General features: G+C 48.1%; 1 protein-coding gene across 3 annotated transcripts in view; it reads right to left on the bottom strand.

Annotated features, from left to right (window-relative positions):
• The window catches only part of LOC137419106 (uncharacterized), a 118,706-nt gene extending 98,326 nt beyond the window's left edge, over positions 1-20,380 (bottom strand). For 2 of the 3 annotated variants that reach the window (XM_078782052.1, XM_078782044.1), the window contains exon 1: positions 19,712-20,380. In XM_078782052.1, the coding sequence (XP_078638178.1) occupies positions 19,712-20,224 (513 nt within the window). In that variant the 5' untranslated portion in view covers positions 20,225-20,380. The remainder of the gene's footprint in view (positions 1-19,711) is intronic. The other variant, XM_078782056.1, reaches the window with a different exon arrangement.
• Positions 20,381-21,264: the final 884 nt, after the last annotated feature.

Here is a 21,264-nt window from a genome sequence, read left to right on the forward strand (position 1 = left end):
CTTCCATTTCCTTGCCGATAAAATAGCTGAGATGCATTCAGAAAGCACCATCATGACAAGTGAAGAAGATGCCCTCAGCAATCAAATGATCAGCTTGAATGGTATGGCTCCCTGTACACATGAAGAAGCAGATACTCACATATTTGTACATGCCAGGCATACATTATAGGAGGGTATCAAGGTACTCATGATCAAGGCAAAGTATACAGATGTCCGAGTCATTTTAATATCTACTTCTCCATCCCTGCAGGAGGTCGGTCTTCAAAAGCTGTGGATCTCCTTTGGTCGAGGATCTAGTTCGAGATGGATACGAATACATGACGTCAATTAAACAATTGGCCCTGACAAGACAAGCCAAATCCTCTTTTTCCATGCCTTCAGTGGTTGCGACATTGTGTCTGATTTACGAGGTAAAATAAATAAATCAGCATGGCAAACATGAAATGTGTTTGTAAAGGTCTCAAATGTCTTCCAAAAACTCAATGGTGGGAGATGATGATCTTGAGAAAATTGGAACATTTTGTGGTGACAATGTATAGCAGATCAAGCACTGCTACATGCGTTAATGACACCTGACTGGAACTCTTTGCCTGAAAGCAGCGATCATATGAATCAATTCGACCGACGAAAGCTGCACTTCTGCAACATTCCAAGCATGCTGCCTACCAGGCATGATGCATTTGGAGTCAGTTCAAAGTGTGCCAGCCAGAAATTGAGAGTCCTGCAGACTGGGAATGGGTGCAACAGGAAGAAAGATGGCATACGTGTTGGAATACTTTCACAAATTGCGAAAAGTTGCCAAGAACTGACGAAATGTGGATGCAACACTGAATGCCGGGGAAGATGCAAGTACTATCGCTTTGGTCTCAGCTGCACATCACCATGCAGGTGTACATGCCCGAACTCACATAACATAACAATTGACACAAGAGTATTATACATGCAAGATGTTGGTGATTGCATAACCGTAGTCTAGATAAAACGATCAAAACCCCATGACATGTTTTCATGAAAGCGACAAAAATTTATTGAATGAGATATCTTAGAGAGAAAGCATTTGCAAAATCAGTGTCTACATACGGAAAAAGATATAAATCCACACTTGCATCTTTAAAGTCGGATAACTGTATCAATTTTTATAAATAAAACATGAATGCATTCCATCATTGGTGGCCATCATGAAAGAATGGTGGCCATCTTGGATTTTCAAGTGACCAATACGTTTTCCTTAACAATTAACCCAAGGAGACTATTCATGCCAATTTTGTTGCTTGTATTACCATTTGAACGATTGTTTACTTATCTGCCCAGCTATTGCTCTTACAGAGGGGAAAATGAATTATGAATATATTTTCACCCATCCATCTGATAACACACAAACACAAACACCTGGTGTGATACACACACCAATGCATTATTTTATTTTTTTGGATACAAGATCGAGGCTCGTGAAAGAGCTAACATTAATCACACAAAAAGTCAAACCGACACAAAAAACGCAAAATAATGGGAGCGGTAGAAAAGATGGGGAGAGAGGGGGAAGGACACAAACACAACATTTGAGAGCAGGGACATCGAGAGATCTGTGGGAGGGAGAGGGCTTGGGGGGAGGTGGGAGAGGTATAAAACATAGGGACACTGCAAGGACTTCCAGGAAAGAAGTTGGAATTTCAAAAAATGTGGATCTGGGGTGAATTAGCGGGGGTAGAAAAGATCAAGGTTTTGGATGGGGGAAGATAAGAGATGGTGGTGAACAGCTGTTTTAAAGACCTGGAGGGAGGAGTGGGATTGAAGGGAGTGGAGGAGTTTGTTCCAGAGGCAGGAGAAAAGAGGAATGAAAGATTGAAGGTGAGAAGAGAGCCTAGATTTTGGCAGTTTAACCATAAGAGGGTTGCTGGCAGATCTTTTGCAACCTGTAGGAATATTTGGGGGACAGAGAACAGAGAGAGCTGGGGGGGGCAAGGCCGGAGAGGATTCGGTAGAAGACAGAAAGATCACCAACCTGCCTGCGGTGAGTGAGTGAAAGGCCCTCGGAGTTAGCTTCATCGCGGGAGATTCCAATGATTCTGAATGCTTTGGTTTCAACAGCGTGAAGCCGAGCTAGGTGTGAGGCAGGAGCACCAGCCCAGAGAGGAGAGCAGTGTTCCATTGAGCTGTGGATGAAAGCTTTGAAAGCTTTAACTATTTCTTACCATGGTCCTTTAAATGTCTTTTTTTGAAAAAACTGTGAATCCTCTTTTAAATTTTCACCCTTTTTGACGAACTACATTGTTCCACTTCCGCCATTGTTGTTGTTGTTGTTGTGTTATTATTGTTGTTTAATTGAGTAATTAAAATGACCATAATAGAAAGTATACCAAAAATAATGTTCCGAATTGATATCCATCTTTTTCAACAAGGTTTAGTAACTAACAGATCCGGATTTTTGACATGTGTTGATAAACTTCAAAAACGTAAACATAATTAAACACTTTAAGCATTTTCTTAAAAGTAATTGTTGCACATTTTACATCTAAATTTTTTGAAACGCTATGCAATATTAGGTAGACCTATCTACCTCATTATATATTGTCTTTACAGTGGAAATCTTTAGAAAAATTCATTGCACGAGAGTTTCCTTTCCCACATTGCGAGACCACATCTTAGGTTATAAACACCTCATTACATGTGAAACACGATCGTTTTTTATGTGAGTGGGGATTTCTCGGTGAAGGGGGGGGGGGGGGGGGAGCGCCGCCTTGGATCTACCTATGGAAGTGAAAAGATCTTGGAAGCTGAAGAGCAACGAAATGGTACCAATGATAGTTAGAGCAACGGGAATGATAAAGAACATCACAACTTAGCCCATGAATCGCAATCCTTCACTGAAGCAGGGGTGGATACTTCGAGTCCTGGGAGGACTCCGTTCTACCTTTTAAACCCAAATTATGAAGATAACAATCAACGGCACACACACACACACACACACACACACACACACACACACACACACACACACACACAGCTCAAATTTACAAACGATAGAAACTCCTTGACATGTAATGAGTAAAAAGTTGATGAAAATAAACCCAGAACCATAGATCAAACTTCATAAGACCATAATGAGGGAGTGGAACCAGGAATTACCACTTAAGTAGCTGAAGTGACTGATAAATTGCATGCCAGTCTGATGCCAAGTTGTTACACAAAGAACCTGATGCGTACCTACTTAAAGTGTTTGAGTGTGACAAGCACTCTGCAATCGAGGAGTATCATTATATACGTTGTGAAATATCAACAAAAACTGGTAATTAATTGATCAATTTAAAGTTCGATAATAAAGCAACATTTATAGTTTATTTTCACCGAAATGCAGTGAAATATACAGTTGTAAAAATGTATTACGAGATGTACAACAGTTCTGTTTTATGAAGATATTTCACAAATACAAATAACCTTTCACATTGATACAATATGCTCATATTATCAATTACTAGAGAAATACCCGTGCTACGCACGGGTGGGAGGCCAGAAGCAAACAGGCAATGCAGATACGGTGAATGCTAAAGCATGAAACCAATAAATTCCACATTCCTGTAGCACGTTCAGTCGCACGTCAGACATGGACAGCATGTTCGTGAAGGACTTCCATGAAAAACGTACCCGTTCGCAAACAAACGGGTACGTTCATGTCGAGAAACATCGATCGTGAGTCCGTTGCGAATCTGCATATGGCGATGGCAAAATATCAGAAATTGAAGGCTTTTTTTATTTTAAACGATTCATATAAACATCCGTTGAATCATATCACACGCAAATCATTAAAATCTAAACAGTATCTTTAGAATTTCAATAAAAGCCACATCACTGTTCATATCGGTAAATATTATTCCATTGTGTATCAAATCATGATCGATACACTATGATCGTGATAATCGTGATCGTGAATCACGTGTTCACTCGTGAACGTGTGAATAATCGTGTTCACTATCGCTATGTCGTATGTACTCCCGATACGTGTGTTACGCGCTCCACCCCAAACCCCGGTCACGGTGTACCTCCGAGCCCCGAAAGGAGTCACGGCAGAAAGATGTGCTATTCTGTGTGCCAATGACCAATGGTGAAACCACACCAATCAATTGTTACAAAACCAAAGTATTGTAGCGGTTCCCGCTGAATGTACACAATCGCCTTGCACCTGCCAGGAGGCGGCCAGGGCGCGATCGCCATGCCGGGCTCGTCCGGACGGGCCCAGACACGCCTCTCCTGGGCATGCCCGGACTCGCTGTTCCCGGGCACGCCCGAACCTCCCGGGCACGCCCGGTCTCGTCTTTCCCGGGCATGCCCGCTCTCGCCTTTCCAGGGCTCGCCCAGAGCGCTCGGGCACGCCCAGCCTCGACTTGCCAGGCCGCGTCCAGGACGCCCGGGCATGTCCAGACTCGCCTTTCCAGGACTCGCCCTTGACACCCGGGCATGCCCAGTCTCGGTTTTCCCGGGCAAACGCCCCGGCATAAATGTGTATATATATTGCTGCCCGATAAACGGTCTTTTGAGAATACCTGAGCTGTTTTGTTTCAATAAAGCAACTCGGACGAATTCCGTCTTTGGTCACGTCAATTCTTTCGACTCGCGTTGGAGCGCAGCTCCTTCAGTATGGTATTAATATCACACAATAATAACAACTTGCACAAGTACAATAAAACCTCAATTGCACAACAAACACCATATAACTCCTATGATGGTACCACCAGTTTCTTCACTCAATAACTCACGGTACTCCACGTGAGCGAAATGTAACACCCCCAAAGTCATCGTCACGACACCAGGCCAAAGTCGATCCACGCTCCGGTGATCACAAGAAAACAGGTCGCACTGAGACCTGAACCCAGGACGGCCGACAGTCGACGCTGCCGAAGAGCCGCTGGGTGGGTGGGTGGGGTCGGGCCGACGGTCAGGTAAAAGTTCACCCAAAAGGCGACTGGGAATTCACACCTTCGGTTCACCAGACAATGACGCTGATATGAACGAGCAGCGGCTCCCAAGCGGAGACCCACAAATTCCCCAACAAAATCCAAGACACACACACGAACCAGGCTAACGGCTGGTGCGAGGTGAAATGGCTGGTGAAATGGCGGACGGCCCGTAATGGAGGCGTACCTGCTCTCCAACAATGATTCACTTTCGGAACCAACAGCAAAACCCGTCACGCAGGTTTATCTGCCACAGTAATAACGACACTGTCACAGGAATCCCTTTCCCGGGGAAACCAATATTCACTCGTGACCAATGTCCACCAGAGTCCACTCGACACCTCGAAGCAGATCGGCCTTTCTTTTCCGATCTCACTTTCCGCTCCAGCCTCTTCTTCCTCCTCTTCCAGTTTCTCCCGATCCATTTCGTTTTTCTTTTGAAACACTAATTTTTACCTTTGAAGACAGTTATCTCCATTTCACACTCAAACTGTAACAACAATAATAATACATGAAATTAAAAATGCTTCAAGTGGATGAAAACCACAAAGACGGAAGTGACGAATCCGTAACACTCCCCACCCTCAAGAAAGAAAGTTTGAACAGAGTGAAAACTTTCTTTTCATGCAAAAACCCTCCTTAACAAACAAAAGTAAAACTCTCACCCAAAACTACCAATCAACCTATGGCTGATCAACTCACGTGAGCAACAATAACTAATATTCCCCAGAAGAAAGCAACAAAAATTCCAAACAACCTCCAGGAATTTTCAAAGTTAGTTCACTCTGGATAAAGCATCGGCAACGACATTGTCCCTGCCCTTTACATGCTCAATTTCCAAGTTGAACTCCTGCAAAGACAAACTCCATCTCATCAACCTCTGATTTTTATTTTTCATTTTTTTGAATGAAGGTTAAGGGGTTGTGATCAGTGAAGACTTTTATAGGAAAGGTAGTAGTTCCCAGAAACACCTCATAATGCTGAAGCGCTAGCAGGAGAGCAAGGGTCTCTTTTTCCACAGTGGCATAATTTGCCTGATGTTTGTTAAACTTTTTCGAATAGTAGCACACCGGGTGATCCACGCCATCATCATCTTCCTGTAATAGAACTGCCACAGCCCCCACATCACTTGCATCAATGGCCAACTTGAGAAAGGTTCTTGAAAATCTGGCACTGCTAGGACAGGAGAGCTCATTATTATCGCTTTGACGTGGGCAAAGGCAGCCTGGCATTTGTCATCCCAAACAAACTTGGTTTCTTTCCTCAGCAAATTCGTTAAAGGGGCTACCACATCAGAAAAATTCCTGCAGAACTGCCGGTACCAACCAGCCATACCCAAGAATCTCATAAGCTCCTTCCTTCCCTTTTGGAACTTGGAAGCGATCAATGGCTTCTATCTTGGCTGTCACCGGTTGCACCTGACCATGACCTACTACATGGCCTAGGAACACCACCTGTGCTTTTACAAACTCACTCTTAGATAAGTTGATGGTCAACCCTGCCTTGGTCAGTTTCTTGAAAAAGGCATGAATTTGTTTAATATGATCTTCCATGGTCATGGTGTGGATGATTACATCATCCAGATAAGCCTCCACCCCCTCAAGGTCTGCAATAAGCTTATTAATCAGCCGTTGAAATGTAGCAGGCCAGTTTTTCAATCCAAAGGGAAGAACCTTGTACTGATACAACCCATTTGGTGTGACTAAAGCCGAGATTTCCTTGGCTCTATCAGTAAGAGGAATCTGCCAATACCCTTTCAGCAAGTCAAATTTAGTTACAAATTTAGCTGGGCCTATTCTATCAATACAGTCATCAATCCTCGGGATGGGATATGAGTCGGTCTTGGTCACTGCATTAACCCGTTTTAAATCCATACAACAGCGAACACTGCCATCGGGTTTTGGAACCAACACACATGGTGAGCTCTATTCACTGCTGCTTGGTTCGATGATGTCATTCTCCAACATATACTGAACCTCCTTCCGAAGATACTCCATCTTCACAGGGTTCATCCGATAGGGGTGTTGTTTCACCAGAGTGGCTTCCCCCACCTCAATATCATGATATACCAAGTCAGTACGACCAGGTACATCTGTGAACAAATGTGCAAACTCAAAAATTAGGCTGGATAGTTGTCCTTGTTGTTCCCTCGTCAAATGACCTAATTTCTCATCTAAATTACTCAACACTTCCGTGTTCGTCAATCTGGGACAAGCCTGGTCATCAACGTTATCAAACTTCACCCCGGCCTCAACCTCTGGATTATCTTGCACCCCGACTACAGGCACGACAAGTGAGACAGGAACCATTTTTTCCACAGGCTTCCTCTCATAATATTTCTTCAGTCGGTTGACATGACACAGCTGCCGCTTTTTCCGTCGGTCGGGAGTTGTCACCACGTAATCTGTTTCATTAACCCTCCTTTCGATTGCATAGGGAACAAAATACCTAGCCTGTAGTGGCTGACCTGGAACAGGAAGCAACACGAACACCCGGTCCTCAAGGCTGAAATTTATTATCTGAGATTTCTTGTCATGTCTCACTTTCATTTTATCCTGTGTCACTTTCAAGTTTCCTCTCGCAACTTCACAAGCCTTTGCCAATCTGTGCCTAACCGTTGACACATACTCCACCACTGTTGACTGCGACTCCTCCTGTAGCCACTGTTCTTTCACCAATTTCAATGGTCTTCGCACTACGTGTCCAAACACAAGTTCAAAAGGACTGAATCCCAATGACTCCTGAACAGATTCCCTCGAAGCAAACAACAATAAGGGTATTCCCTCATTCCAATCCTTGTCACATTCAAAACAATACGTTCTGATCATATTCTTCAATGTCTGGTGAAACCTTTCCAAGGCCCCTTGACTCTCGGGATGGTAAGTACTTGATCTTACTTGCTCCACTCCCAACAGGTGCACCACTTGCTGAAAAAGCGTTGACATGAAATTGGAACCCTGATCAGACTGGGTGACCTTAGGTAGGCCAACCAAAGTGAAAAATTTAATCAAGGCCTTCGCAATAACTGCTGCAGTAATTTTTCTAAGAGGCACTGCTTCTGGGAACCTCGTGGAAGTGCACATGATGGTCAGCAAATACTGATGTCCAGCCTTAGTTTTAAGTAAAGGGCCTACACAGTCAATAATGACTCGGCTGAATGGCTCTTCAAAATGCTGGAATTGGTTTTAAAGGTGCGGATGGGACTTTCTGATTAGGTTTTCCCACCAGCTGGCAAGAATGGCAAGATTTACAGAACTCCGCCACATCACATCGCAATCCTGGCCAGAAAAAATGTACCAAAATTCTGTCACATGTCTTGTTCACTCCAAGGTGTCCGGCCAAAGGTGTCTCATGTGCCAAACTCAATATCTCCTTCCAGTATGGCTGTGGCACCACAATTTGGTGATGAACTTTCTACTCGTCATTTGCTGGCACCTCCGGTGGTCTCCATTTTCTCCTGAGTATTTTTTTTTTGTTTTTTTGTTTTTTTGTATACAAGATCGAGGCTCGTGAAAGAGCTAACATTAATCACACAAAAAGACAAACCGACACACAAAACACAAAAAACAAGGGGAGCGGCAGACAAGATGGGGAGAGAGGGGGAAGGACACAAAAGAGAGGGGGAAGAGGGGGAAGGACACAAACACAACATTTGAGAGCAGGGACATCGGGAGAACTTGGGGGGAGGTGGGAGAGGAATAAAACATATGAACACTGCAAGGACTCTGGGGTGAATTACCGGGGGTAGAAAAGATTAAGGTTTTCAATGGAGGAAGATAAGAGATGGTGGTGAACAGCTGTTTTAAAGACCTGGAGGGAGGAGTGGGATTGAAGGGAGTGGGGGAGTTTGTTCCAGAGGCGGGAGAAAAGGGGAATGAAAGAGTGAAGGTGAGCAGAGAGCCTAGACTTTGGCAGTTTAACCATAAGAGGGTTGCAGGCAGATCTTGTGCGACCTGAAGGAATATTGGGGGGACAGAGCACAGAGAGAGCTGGGGGAGCAAGGCCGGAGAGGAGTCGGTAGAAGACAGAAAGACCACCAACCTGCCTGCGGTGAGTGAGTGAAAGGCCCTCGGTGTTGACTACATCGCAGGAGATTCCAATGATTCTGAAAGCTTTGGCCTCAACAGCGTGAAGCCGAGCAAGGTGTGAGGCAGGAGCACCAGCCCAGAGGGGGGAACAGTATTCCATTGAGCTGCGGATGAAAGCCTTGTATGTGGTGAGGAGCTCAGGTGTGCCAAGGAAGGACTTCGCACGACGGAGGATGCCCAGTCGGCGACTGGCTTTGGAGGCCAGCTTGGAAATGTGGTTTTCCCAAGAAAGATCATGGCAGATAGTGAGACCCAAAAGCTTGAGCGACAGAACTTCTTGGAGAGGATTGTTGAGAAAGTAGATGGGAGGGTTGTCCAGTCGGTCCTTTTGGAGAGACATTGTAAGAGTGTGAGATTTGTCAGGATTGAAAGACATGTTCCACTTGTTTGACCAGTCTGTGATTTTGTCCAGGTCTGCAGAGAGTGAGGAGGCTGCAGACTGCCGATCTGAGGGATGAGGAATGGAGCGACAGAGAGTAGAGTCGTCAGCAAAGAGATAGAGAGGATTTTCAAGAGAGTCAGAGAGATCATTGATGAAGACCAGAAAAAGCACAGGGCCCAGAACACTACCTTGGGGAACTCCAGCCTGAACAGGAAGAGGAGATGAGAGAAACTCATTCAGGGCCACACGTTGACTACGACCAGAGAGGAAGTCCGCCAGCCATGCGTGGAGATTTCCATGGATACCAAAGGAGGAGAGTTTGGTGAGCAGAGCAGGGTGCCAGACCGTATCGAAGGCACGTGAAATGTCAAGGGAGACAGCTCTAATTTCCTGTTTGGCGTTGAGGACCTCCATCCATTGTTGAGAAAGCAGAAGCAGCATGTCCAGAGTAGAGTGACCAGGTCTGAAACCAAATTGATGATCAGAGATCAAGCCATTGGAGAAGAGGAAAGATTTAATATCTGAAGCAATGATGGATTCCATGACTTTGCTGATAATTGGGAGAAGGCTGATTGGTCTGTAGTTGCTGGGATCTGTTTTTGCACCTTTTTTGTGCAAACCGGTGATGTTGGCTGATTTCCAAGCAGATGGCAGATGACCTTGAGCAAAAGAGAGGGTGAAGAGAACAGAAAGAGGGAGTGAAAGAGCAGAAGAACATGATTTTAGGACCCGTGGGCTGATGCCATCAGGACCAGTTGCAGAATCAGAGTCGAGGGTTGACAGAAACTTTTCCACCTTCTCAGGAGGAAAGGACACAGAGTCCAGGAGCAGCTGGGTACGACTGGGTACGGTGGGTACAGAGAGGGATGGGTTTGGGACACAAGATTTAGAGGCAAACACAGAGTTGAGGCATTCAGCTTTTTCACGTGCGGAGTCAGCCGTTAAGCCGTTTGAGGTGAGGGAGGGGATGGAGGGGGAACAAACACCAGAAACAGATTTGACCAGACACCACCAGGATTTGGAAGAGGGAGACAGATAAGAGAGTTCGGTCTTGAGAATGGTGAGATATTGTTTCCTGGCTCTCCTGAGGGTGGACACACACTTGTTTCGGGCTTTGTGAAAGGAAATGAGATTTCCTTCCGTTGGATTTGCTTTCCAGGAGACGAAAGCAAGTTGTTTCAGGGCAACAGCCTTACCACAAGATTCCGTGTACCATGGACGGGAGGAAGGGTATGACAACTGAAGACGAGATGGTATAAATCTGTGCATGAGAGAGAGCAATTTACTTTGAAAGAATTCCCAGGATGAGTTGATGTCAGAGGCGGTAGAGATGGGAGACCAGTCCAGATGATTGATGGCTGCTTGAAGACCGTGCCAGTTGGCCTGAGTGAAATGCCAGACTTGTCGACGCTGAGGAGGCTCTCTGAGAATGGTCAGAGAGATGTCCACTTTGACAAGCACATGATCAGATGAGCCGATTGGAGCAGAAGAAGAGCAGCAGACATTTTCAGGGAAGTTTGTCATAACCAAATCCAGAAGAGAAGATGCTCCGTTGACTGAGATCCGAGTCGGGAAATTGACAGATTGTGTCAGTCCCAGTGAGTCGCAGAAGTCCTTTGCTGAAGAGCCATGACTGGTGAGAGAGGTACCCACACCCAGCCAACTGGCATGGTGACAATTGAAATCACCACATATGAGGAAGAGAGAGTTGGGATGGGTAGATAGAAGTTGGTCCATATTATCAGACAGTGAGATGTAGATGGAGTCATCGCTGTTTGGTGGACGGTACAACACACATATGAACAAAAGGTGGGAGCGAAGGGGAAGCCGTAGCCAAAGGTATTCCTGGGGGTGAGGTGGAGAGAGGGCAGTGGAGGGCGAGTGAGGAAGAGAGTTTTTTTTATAAAGATAGCAACCCCACCTCCAGGACGAGGCTCAGGTCTATCATACCGGAGGAGGGAGTAACCTGGGAGAGATACCAAGGCATCAGAGACATCATGAAGGAGGAAAGTTTCTGTTAAGCAGATCACATCTGGTTTGTCAGAAGCAACCTGTATGGAGAGGTCAGTCAAGTTTGAGCGAAGGCCCCGGATGTTTGAGGTCCATACCGTTAATGAAGAGGAAGGGGGAGCATCGGGTCCAGAACAGGGGGGGGGAGGGGTAGGGTTAGATGTGGAAGAGGAGGAAGAGGTAGGGAGAGCTGTTGAAGGTGTGTCAGAGATTTCAGAGATTTCAGAATAGCTTGGAGAAAGGGAAGAATGGGGCGGACAAAAGGTTTGATGGAGATTGGGTGAGGCACAGTGAGGTGTTATTTGAGGAGGGGGAAGAGCGAGGCAGAAGGTTTGGGGAGATGAAGGTGAAAGTTGGAAGGGGAAAGAAGCAGGGAGGATGCTTTGAGGAGGAGGGGTGAGAGGGGAGTCTAGGAGGGGAGGAGCGAGGGAGAGTCTCGGAGGGGAGGGATGTGGGGGGAGTTTAGGAGGGAGGGGAGGGAAGGGGCAAGGGGGGAGATTTGAAAGGGATGGGTGATGGGGAGGATTTGGAGGGGAGGGGTGAGATTGGATTTTGAAAAGTGTACGATTCATGGGAAACGAACATTTTTTGCAAAATGAGTTTGAGACCTTCGAGTCAAAAATACGTTTGAGAACACTGGAGGAGGGGTGGAGTTCTGGATAGTTTAGGGAATGTAGAAAGGAGGAACTGTAAGAGATGGTATTATATATGTATTTTTTGGAATGAATAGATTTGGTGAGCAAGACGAAAGCATCCTTTTGTAGGAAAAGAAGAAAAGGGTGTTATAATATATGAGAGAAAATAGTTGTTCAGGGGAGAGATTATACATTTCTAGCCGCGTGATCGCGAACGAAGAACGAACGAACAAAAAGAACAACAAATAAACGAATCAGACCTGGGAAGGAAATATTTTTTTGGGGGTTTTTTTTTTTTGTTGTGAGTACAGATATTAAACAAGGAGGTACGGGGTGAACGACTGGTACGAAACAGAGAACGAAAATAATTTCAGCGCATTCGACGAATCGCTGAGAGAAAAAACCACAAGGTCAGAGACGGTACGGTAGTCTAAGCCTACGAGTACTAGGCCGCAGAATACTCGATACCATTAACCGACGATTGTGTATACATGTACGAAAAATTAGCACCGAAAATTTTCCAAAAGATACGCTATAGGTACACACACCGAAAGATAGATACAGTCTCGACAAAAACACGATTGTGATAGATCACTTAGCTTCGAGAGCGTGACCGCATGGAGCAGCTTCGAAAAGACGTGACCTCGCCGTGATCTCCCTTTTTCCCCCTTTTTTTTTCATGAAGTAGAAAGAAAATTTCAAAGAAAGAAAGAAAGAAAATAAAAAAAGAAAATTTCCCCTTTCATGAAGTAGCCAACAGGTACCTTCATAGCCTATTCCTCTGTAATGGCTTTACCAATCAAACTCTGGAGCTCCGAATCTCTGTGTTGTTCTTCAACAAGCCTCTTTCGGACAAGCACCGTCTGTTCACCTTCGTTCCCAGATGTCTCCGACGGACACTCCATTTTCTCTTTTGGTCCAGATGCCACCTTCTCCTTAGGTTCCTTGATGTCACTCCCTTTCCTATTATCTCTTCCCGACTTGTCCTCCAATATCTCTATGGAACCCAAATCCACATCAACTTCCTTCTCCTTCTCTTCAGAGCACTTCCTACCCAAAGCACGAGTCACTGCACAGGATGGAAAGATACCCGGAATCTCCTGCTCTAACTGTGCTGTGTTATTTTCCATACTGGGCTTTTCAACCAACATCGGATTACCAGAAACTCGACCCCTGGCCAAATCATTCCCGATAATAAAGGAAATTCCCTCTACAGACAGAGTGGCTGGTAACCCCACAGTGACCGGTCCTGACACCAACTCAGACTTTAAATGGATGACATGAAGAGGAGCTTTCACAAAGCCACCAACCCCCTGTAAGAGAACACTAACCCCCGTTGCCATCTTCTCCGACAATGGCAAAATGCTCTCAAGCATCAAAGATTGATGTGCTCCTGTGTCCCTCAATACCCTAACAGGTCTCTGGTTCGTTAAGTCCCCATCCAGTGACACAAACCCCTCGGAAATAAAAGGTTTGTAACCCTCTTGGACAAGGTCGTTCTGTGATGCCGTAACTTTGGCACAGGAACCTTCACAAGGCACTGTCCTCCAAGGACGATTTCTCACATTGGCCAACGCATTCGGAGTTGCACTAGCCTGACTCCGATTCCTGATTTTTCCTTTTCAGGGCATAACATTGGGACATCAGATGTCCAGGTTTCTTGCAAAAAGCGCAAGTAGGCCCGGAGGAAAAACTCGTGGTCTGCCTCGGGCCACCTGGAAGATAGGTCTGCCTTGGAACTGCAGTCTTCTGATCCCTAAAAGTCGTGGTATCAGATTTTTCCCCATAGTCCTCTCTAGGCCGCCTCCATGAAAATTTGTTCTCCGAACCTGATTTACCATAACTCCCCTGGCTAACTCGAGGCGGGAGGTTAGGTTTGTCGAACCCCATCCGGTGTGTCAAGGCATAGTCATCTGCCACTGTTGCTGCCTCATACAACTCCGGTACCTTTTTTTCGTCCAGATGCATTTTAATGTCCACGTGGACACACTGTTTAAATTCCTCCACCAATATCAATTATCGTAAATGGTTGAAGTCTTTCCCAATCTCCTTCGAGTCACACCACCTATCAAACATAGTTTCCTTCATTCTGGCAAACTCCACATGGGTCTCACTCTCCCTCTTCCTGGCATTCCTAAATTTTTGTCGGTAAGCTTCAGGGACAAATTCATAGGCTTTGAGAATGGCTTTCTTCACTATCTCATAATCTGCACATTGGTCAATCGGTAAAGCCGAATAGATATCTTGAGCTTTACCCACCAGAACACTTTGTACTAACATAGTCCATGAACCCACAGGCCATTTTAACATTTGAGCCACCTTCTCAAAATGTAAAAAGAACTTGGCTACCTCCTTTTAATTGAAGGGTGGAACCAGCCTCACATGCCTACCACCATCCCAAGAGTTCTGACTGGTTGTCGAACTAGCCGGCATGGATACCACTTCTCTCCGTTCCCCCAGTAATTCAAGCTCCTTGGGTTTAAGTTCCCTCTGATACTCCATGTCCCGTTCCTTTAACTCCCTTTCGGCTCTCCTTTCCTCTGCTCTTTCCTCTGCTCTTCTCTCCTCGAGTTCTCGTTCCTGTTCTGCTCTTTCCTTTTCTGCTTTCCATTCCAACTCTTTTAACCTTTCCTGGCTCTGCAGTTGAATCTCCATTTTCCAGACCTCCATATTTCCTTTTTCCTCTGGTAACCAATCCAAGGCTACCGCTTCCCATGTTCCTTGTCCCACTAGAGATTCTACCACCAATGTCTGAATCTCGGCTTTCTTCATACTAACTCGGAACTCCAAGTTGCAATATTTGGCCAATATCATGAGTTCCGATCTTTTTAATGCCTGGAACTGTGCCTCGTCAGGGGACGTCGCAAACTTTTCTACGTCAAACACCATGGTGACTATTAGTTAGCACCTGTTAACCTTCACACAAAAAATTCCAAATTTTCAGAAAAATTTGGGAATGTTAGAAAATTCCAAATTTGGGAATTTTGGGAATGTTAGGGAATTCAATTCTGGACGAAACCCCAAATTCTGTTACGTGCTCCTCCCCAAACCACGGTCACGGTGTACCTCCGAGCCCCGAAAGGAGTCACCGCAAAAAAGATGTGCTATTATGTGTGCCAATGACCAATGGTGAAACCACACCAATCAATTGTTACAAAACCAATGTATTGTATTAATATCACACAATAATAACAACTTGCACAAGTACAATAAAACCTCAATTGTACAACAAACACCATATAACTCTGATGATGGTACCACCAGTTTCTTAACTCAATAACTCACGGTACTCCACATGAGCAAAATGTAACACCCCCAAAGTCATTGTCACGACACCAGGCCAAAGTCGATCCACGCTCTGGTGATCACAAGAAAACAGGTCTTACTGAGACCTGAACCCATGACGGCCGATAGTCGACGCTGCCGAAGAGCCACTGGGTGGGGTCGGGCCAACGGTCAGGTAAAAGTTCAACCAAAAGGCGACTGAGAATTCACACCTTCGGTTCACCAGACAATGACGCTGATATGAACGAGCAGCGGCTCCCAAGCGGAGAACCACGAATTCCCAAGCGAAATCCACGACACACACGCGAACCAGGCTAACGGCTGGTGCGAGGTGAAATGGCTGGTGCGAGGCGAAATGGCGGACAGGCCCGTAATGGAGGCGTACCTGCTCTCCGACAATGATTCACTTTCGGAACCAACAGCAAAACCCATCACGCAGGTTTATCTGCCACAGTAATAACGACACTGTCACAGGAATCCCTTTCCCGGGGAAACCAATATTCACTCGTGACCAATGTCCACCAGAGTCCACTCGACACCTCGAAGCAGATCGGCCTTTCTTTTCCGATCTCACTATCCACTCAAGCCTCTTCTTCCTCCTCTTCCTGTTTCTCCCGATCCATTTCGTTTTTCATTTGAAACACTAATTTTTACCTTTGAAGACAGTTATCTCCATTTCACACTCAAACTGTAACAACAATAATAATACATGAAATTAAAAATGCTTCAAGAGGATGAAAACCACAAAGACGGAAGTGACGAATCCGTAACGCGTGTACCAAATTCCCGAAACGTGTAACTGTACCAAATCAACAGTTCAAAGGATTTTGAGCCGATAGGTGTTACGGCCTTGGCAAGATCGATGGAGACAGCGATCTGTTAGATCTGATCCTCCTTCATGCCGAAGTGCAGATCCTCCATGCCACATACGATCGATGCAGCCGTGCAGCGATCGGTGCAGTCGTTTGTGTGGCACACGGTGCAGCGATCGGTGCAAACGTGGACTCCCACACTGCCACATCCTGCTGATACTTGCTCGCGCATGACGTTATTTTCCCGGGTGCCGCACAAACAGCTGCACCGATCGAGATTTAACGGATGTTTATATAAATCGTTTAAAAGAAAAAAAAAGCCTTCAATTTCCGATATTTTGCCTTTTCATTTGTGCCTCCCAATTGAAGCCCCGCCCATAGGGTGGGTACCGTTGCTCGACGTAAGAAGTCGTCACAATGAACGTCCCACGAACGCGAATGTTATGCGGGAGTCCAAACCTGAGAATGCTGGAGACTAAAGCTGATATTGGGAAAACTAAATAGCCTATTTTACTCCTGGGGATCCCAGGATTACCCACCCAAAATATCTTTGCGATCGGTTCAGCAGTTTTTACGGTACCTTCGAACGGACAGACATTTGGTGAATTATAGTAAGATTATTATTATTATGCTCCATACATTAACTCCCATCCCATTCCAAATCCTCCTCTCATCATCCTCCCCATCCCATTCCAAATCCTCCTCTCATCAGCCTCCCCATCCTCCCCCCCATCATCCTCATCATCCTCCCCATCCTCCCCCCCCCCCCCCCCATCATCATTCTCCCTCTCATCATTCTCATCATCCTCCCCATCATCCTCAATCATCAATCCATCAATCCCCCCCTTCCCATTCCCCCCTCTTCCCATGCCCCCCCCCCAAAAGCCCTCTCCCTCTCACAGATCTCTCGATGTCTCCATGTCTCTCGGTCCCTGCTCTCAAATGTTGTGTTTGTGTCCTGCCCCCTCTCTCCCCATCTTGTCTACCGCTCCCGATGTTTTATGTGTCGGTTTCTCTTTCTGTGTGATTAATGTTCGCTCTTTCACGAGCCTCGATCTTGTGTACAAAAAAAAAAAATCCACCGTCATCATCCAATCCACATACACACACACACACACAATCTCGTTTTTTCATTTCTGTTCCTCACAATTCTATCCCTCTCTTTCATTCACAGACACACACACACACACACACACACACACACACACACACACACACACACACACACACACACACACACACACACACACACACACACACATACATATACACACACACACACACACACACACACACACACACAACAACTTGCATTGGGTCGACTTCAGAAGGATGACAGGCTGAGTCAACCCACCTGGTGTTAATTCAATAGCACAACAGGGGCACGAACTCAGGACCCTAAAATATCTCAAGCCAACATTAGGGGCTTTTGCATATGGTGGTCCATAAGACTTGCAATCCCTCCAAACAAAATAAGATTCTCTTGTCAGTTTTTGTTAATCGACGAAGATATATATATATATAAAATCATTGCCATATATGAATGATGTAAATTTAAATAAAGGGAAGGTGGGGTAACAAGACATATGGTCCAGGGTGACTACTCAGCACAACAGTGGTGCAATTGCCAAAAACAAAACTGATGTTAAAGCAAGATCAAGGTGGAATGCAAGTAGAGAGAAGACAAGGCTAGTATTGTAATAAATAAACAAAAAGTGCTTCCAACATGTTTATTAAAGGAGTAATTTGAAAGTTGGAGTGAAACGCCGCGTAAAGTCGCCATCAGGTATTGCCAGGCAACAGCCCTGATCCGACGACTCCATCCATGCACAACGGTGCGCGATGTGGTCTAAATGCTCAGGGGGTTGAAAAGAACGAACGATCGCTTATTTGGTGGTGGCAAACGGAAAATAAAAATAAACAAACGAACAAGCAACAGCAACATCAAGGGCTTCTTCGTTTACAAGTTACTATTTCACTGGTTACGTGAATGATTTCGTAGTCCAAGAGTACTAATGGCGAAAAGGGCGGTAATTTATTACGGACAATAAAAGTGTAACGCACCGCTCGAACCGCCAACTGCTCGCCGCGTGTAGCGCGCGGACTGCGAGCGCGAGGAGGGGCCGCGCGTGACACGGCGAGGCGATCAGATCGCACGAGCGGCCCCTCCTCCTCCTCCTCTTTTTGTTCGCAGGGAAACGCTCAAATCGTTCATTTCAGCGGAGTGAAAAAGGCGTTTTCAAAATTCTATAAAACGTCACGTGGTTTGTATTCCAAGAGGTTTGCAAAAGGTCATTACAGAACCGCAGCGGACACGAGATGGCGGTGGGGGCCCTCGCGGAGAATGGGGGAGGGGAAGAGAAGGTGGCGCGCGCAACGAGGCGCGCGCTCGAGGGGGGGGGGCGGGTACGGGCTGTGTGACGTCACGTGGCGGGACGCGGCGCTCGCCGAAGGGAGGAGAGGGGGAGAGACAAGGTGGACGGTAGGGGCTCACGGAGTGTGGAACCGTATGTGGTTTGTAGGACAAGGGTGAGGGGAGTCGAAAGAACGAATGCGGGAACGATTAGCGAAGGATCGAGGGGAAAGACTAAGGGTCGTGAAGAGAAGGAGGGGAGGAGGAACGAGAAAGGGAGGAGGCGCGGCGCGCGCTCGCCGCGGACAAAGAAGGCGCGCGCTCAACAACGAGGGACGGTGTAGCACGCGCGTCCGCCTCGCGCTTCCAGTCACACAAACAGCGCTTTTCTGGGCGGTTGTTGTTACGTGGCGAACAAACCCGCCTCGTCTCCAAGTCCACGGGTTCGCGCACAAAAGTGCCGGATTTACGCGACGGACGACGCGTCCGTGTAGTTTAGGGATCGAAAACGACCGTGTTGATAATCACTGCGGCTGTCGGCGCGAACCGGCGGACGGATCCGCGTTTTCCTGGCGACGGGAACCCGCGGAGTGCGAGACGTCATGGCCGGGCAGAGCGGCTGCGGCACAGGGGCGGGAGGGAACGGCACGGGCCGGGGAGACGCGGCTCGGCCGGATGCTCGGAGGGGCAGCACGAAGAGGAGAGGGGGGAACGCAGCCCGAGCGCCGCCTCACGCTGCTGTGGCAGGATGGCGGCGGGGAGGGGGGTAGGGCGGGTAGTTTCCGCACGGGTCGGTCTCCCGAAGCACCCACCTGCACCCGAGTGGTCACGTAGCTTCACAGAAGCTTCCACCAACACGCAGCCTCACCCCGCACGGCGGTTTCAGGCGAACCCTGGGTCACGCACGCAGACACAAGAACGACACCAAGAGCGGACATAGCGATCGCGGCGCTAAACGCGCGTGTGTCCGGGAAGCTGCTGCTGCTGTGCACGAAAAGCGCGTCCGAAAGTAAAACCGCAGCGAGGGAGCGCGGATCGCGCGATAAGGGACACGGACAAACAAGGGTACGAACGTGCGGACACGCCGGGGGGAGGGGGTCGCGGTGCACGTGTTGTACGTCGAACGCGAGTCGGCACGATTTTTGGAGTACGTACACCGTGTACACGTACGTACAGACGCACGGCGGCGGTATTCACCTTCCTCTTGCCGAGCCTCCGTGTCCCCGCCGGGCGCTCTTTGGCGGGGCTCGGCCCGCTCCTCGGCACGGTCCCGGTGCCGGTCCCGGTCCCGGTCGCGGCCTCGCAGCCGACGCTCTCCCGGGCCCGCCCGCCAGCCGCCCCCTCCGCCGGCGGTTTGAGGCTCGCGACGTCGGCGCAGCGGGGTCGGCCTCGCTTCCCACCGACAACCGCCTCCCCGACGTCTCGCTCCGCGTCCGCAGCCTCGGGTCCGTGCACGGGCAGCACCCGTCCGTGAGTGCGTCCCCTCCGGCACTTGGCCGCGTTCCGGTAGCTGTGCGAGCCCTTGTACGCTACTTTGATAACGAGCGAAGCGGCCACGAGCTGGTCGAGCGCGGCCTCAGCCCGCGGTGCCGCCAGTCCGTGCCTCCGCTCCACCATGCGGCAGATGCGCTGTCGGTCCGGGCGCGCCTTCCGCGAGCGCAGCGAGTCGATCGACTCGAGGATCCAGTCCCGATAGCTGCTCTCCGCCATGGCGTCCCACGGCCTCGGCTCCGAGAGCTTCGCGCCACGATCGTTCGATTTTTCCGCTCGCGCCGCCCGTGCCTCCGGCCGAGAAAGTCCGCGTCTGGGCTCGCGCTGCGCACGGCTCGCAACTCCACTCGCTACGCCGCACTGCGCATGCGCCAACGGCCCGACGCGCTTTTCTCGATTCGTACGCACGGCTTTGGGGTCGCGGCGAAGCACGACACGTGACTCGAAAAGCACGACACCAGACGCTTCACATAGGCGAGGCGTTTTCGGAACCGTTCGCAAGACGAGGCACAACAATTAAAGGGTGCACGGCAGAGAGGTGCACGGCTGGAGACGTGACCGTGTCGGGGCGTGGCTAACGAAGCACAGCAACACAGGACACGCGAAGCACGGGTCTGGACAGACGGTTATACACGGTTTGGAGATTATAACCGCCATAAACAGATGCCCGGAGGCACGGCATGCGGAACGTGCTTTAGTGGGCACGAGCAGCACGACGCCCGCTCTTGGTGACACGGTGTGGCGGCGACAGGTATCTCCGCGGGACAAGACCAAGGACACCCAGAGTCTGGGTCACAGACTCAACCTGAACGACCGTAAGACGGTCAAGGAGACCCGCAGACAAGATGTCCATGCATGGCTTCTATTAGTGTCGATTAACGGTTCCATACAAGACACAGTATGTAGACAGTTTGATAGACACACATATCGCATCTGTCTGCGACTCTACATCGTCACTGCGATTCGATCGGCAGACGTGGACACGGTGATTGTAAGATTCGATTTGACAATAAAGGCCAATACTGGGGAAAGGGATTTTGTGGGAAGAAGAAGAGGAAGTAGTAGTATACGAGGAGGGGAGCGACGTATGGTGTGCCACTTTTCCGCCATCCTCCGAACAGCAGGCATTTCGTGCTGGTTCCCAACAAACGTGCGCAATTATAATCCCAAAGGCTGCGGTGAAGCGGGGAGGGAGGGGCGGAGCTCCCCAACGCCCCGCCCCCTTGCTTGGACCGCGCTCACGCGGCTTTCCATCCCGT

This window comes from Myxine glutinosa, chromosome 1, assembly GCF_964187855.1.
Source record: "Myxine glutinosa chromosome 1, kmMyxGlut1.1, whole genome shotgun sequence".
Lineage (NCBI taxonomy): Eukaryota > Metazoa > Chordata > Myxini > Myxiniformes > Myxinidae > Myxine > Myxine glutinosa.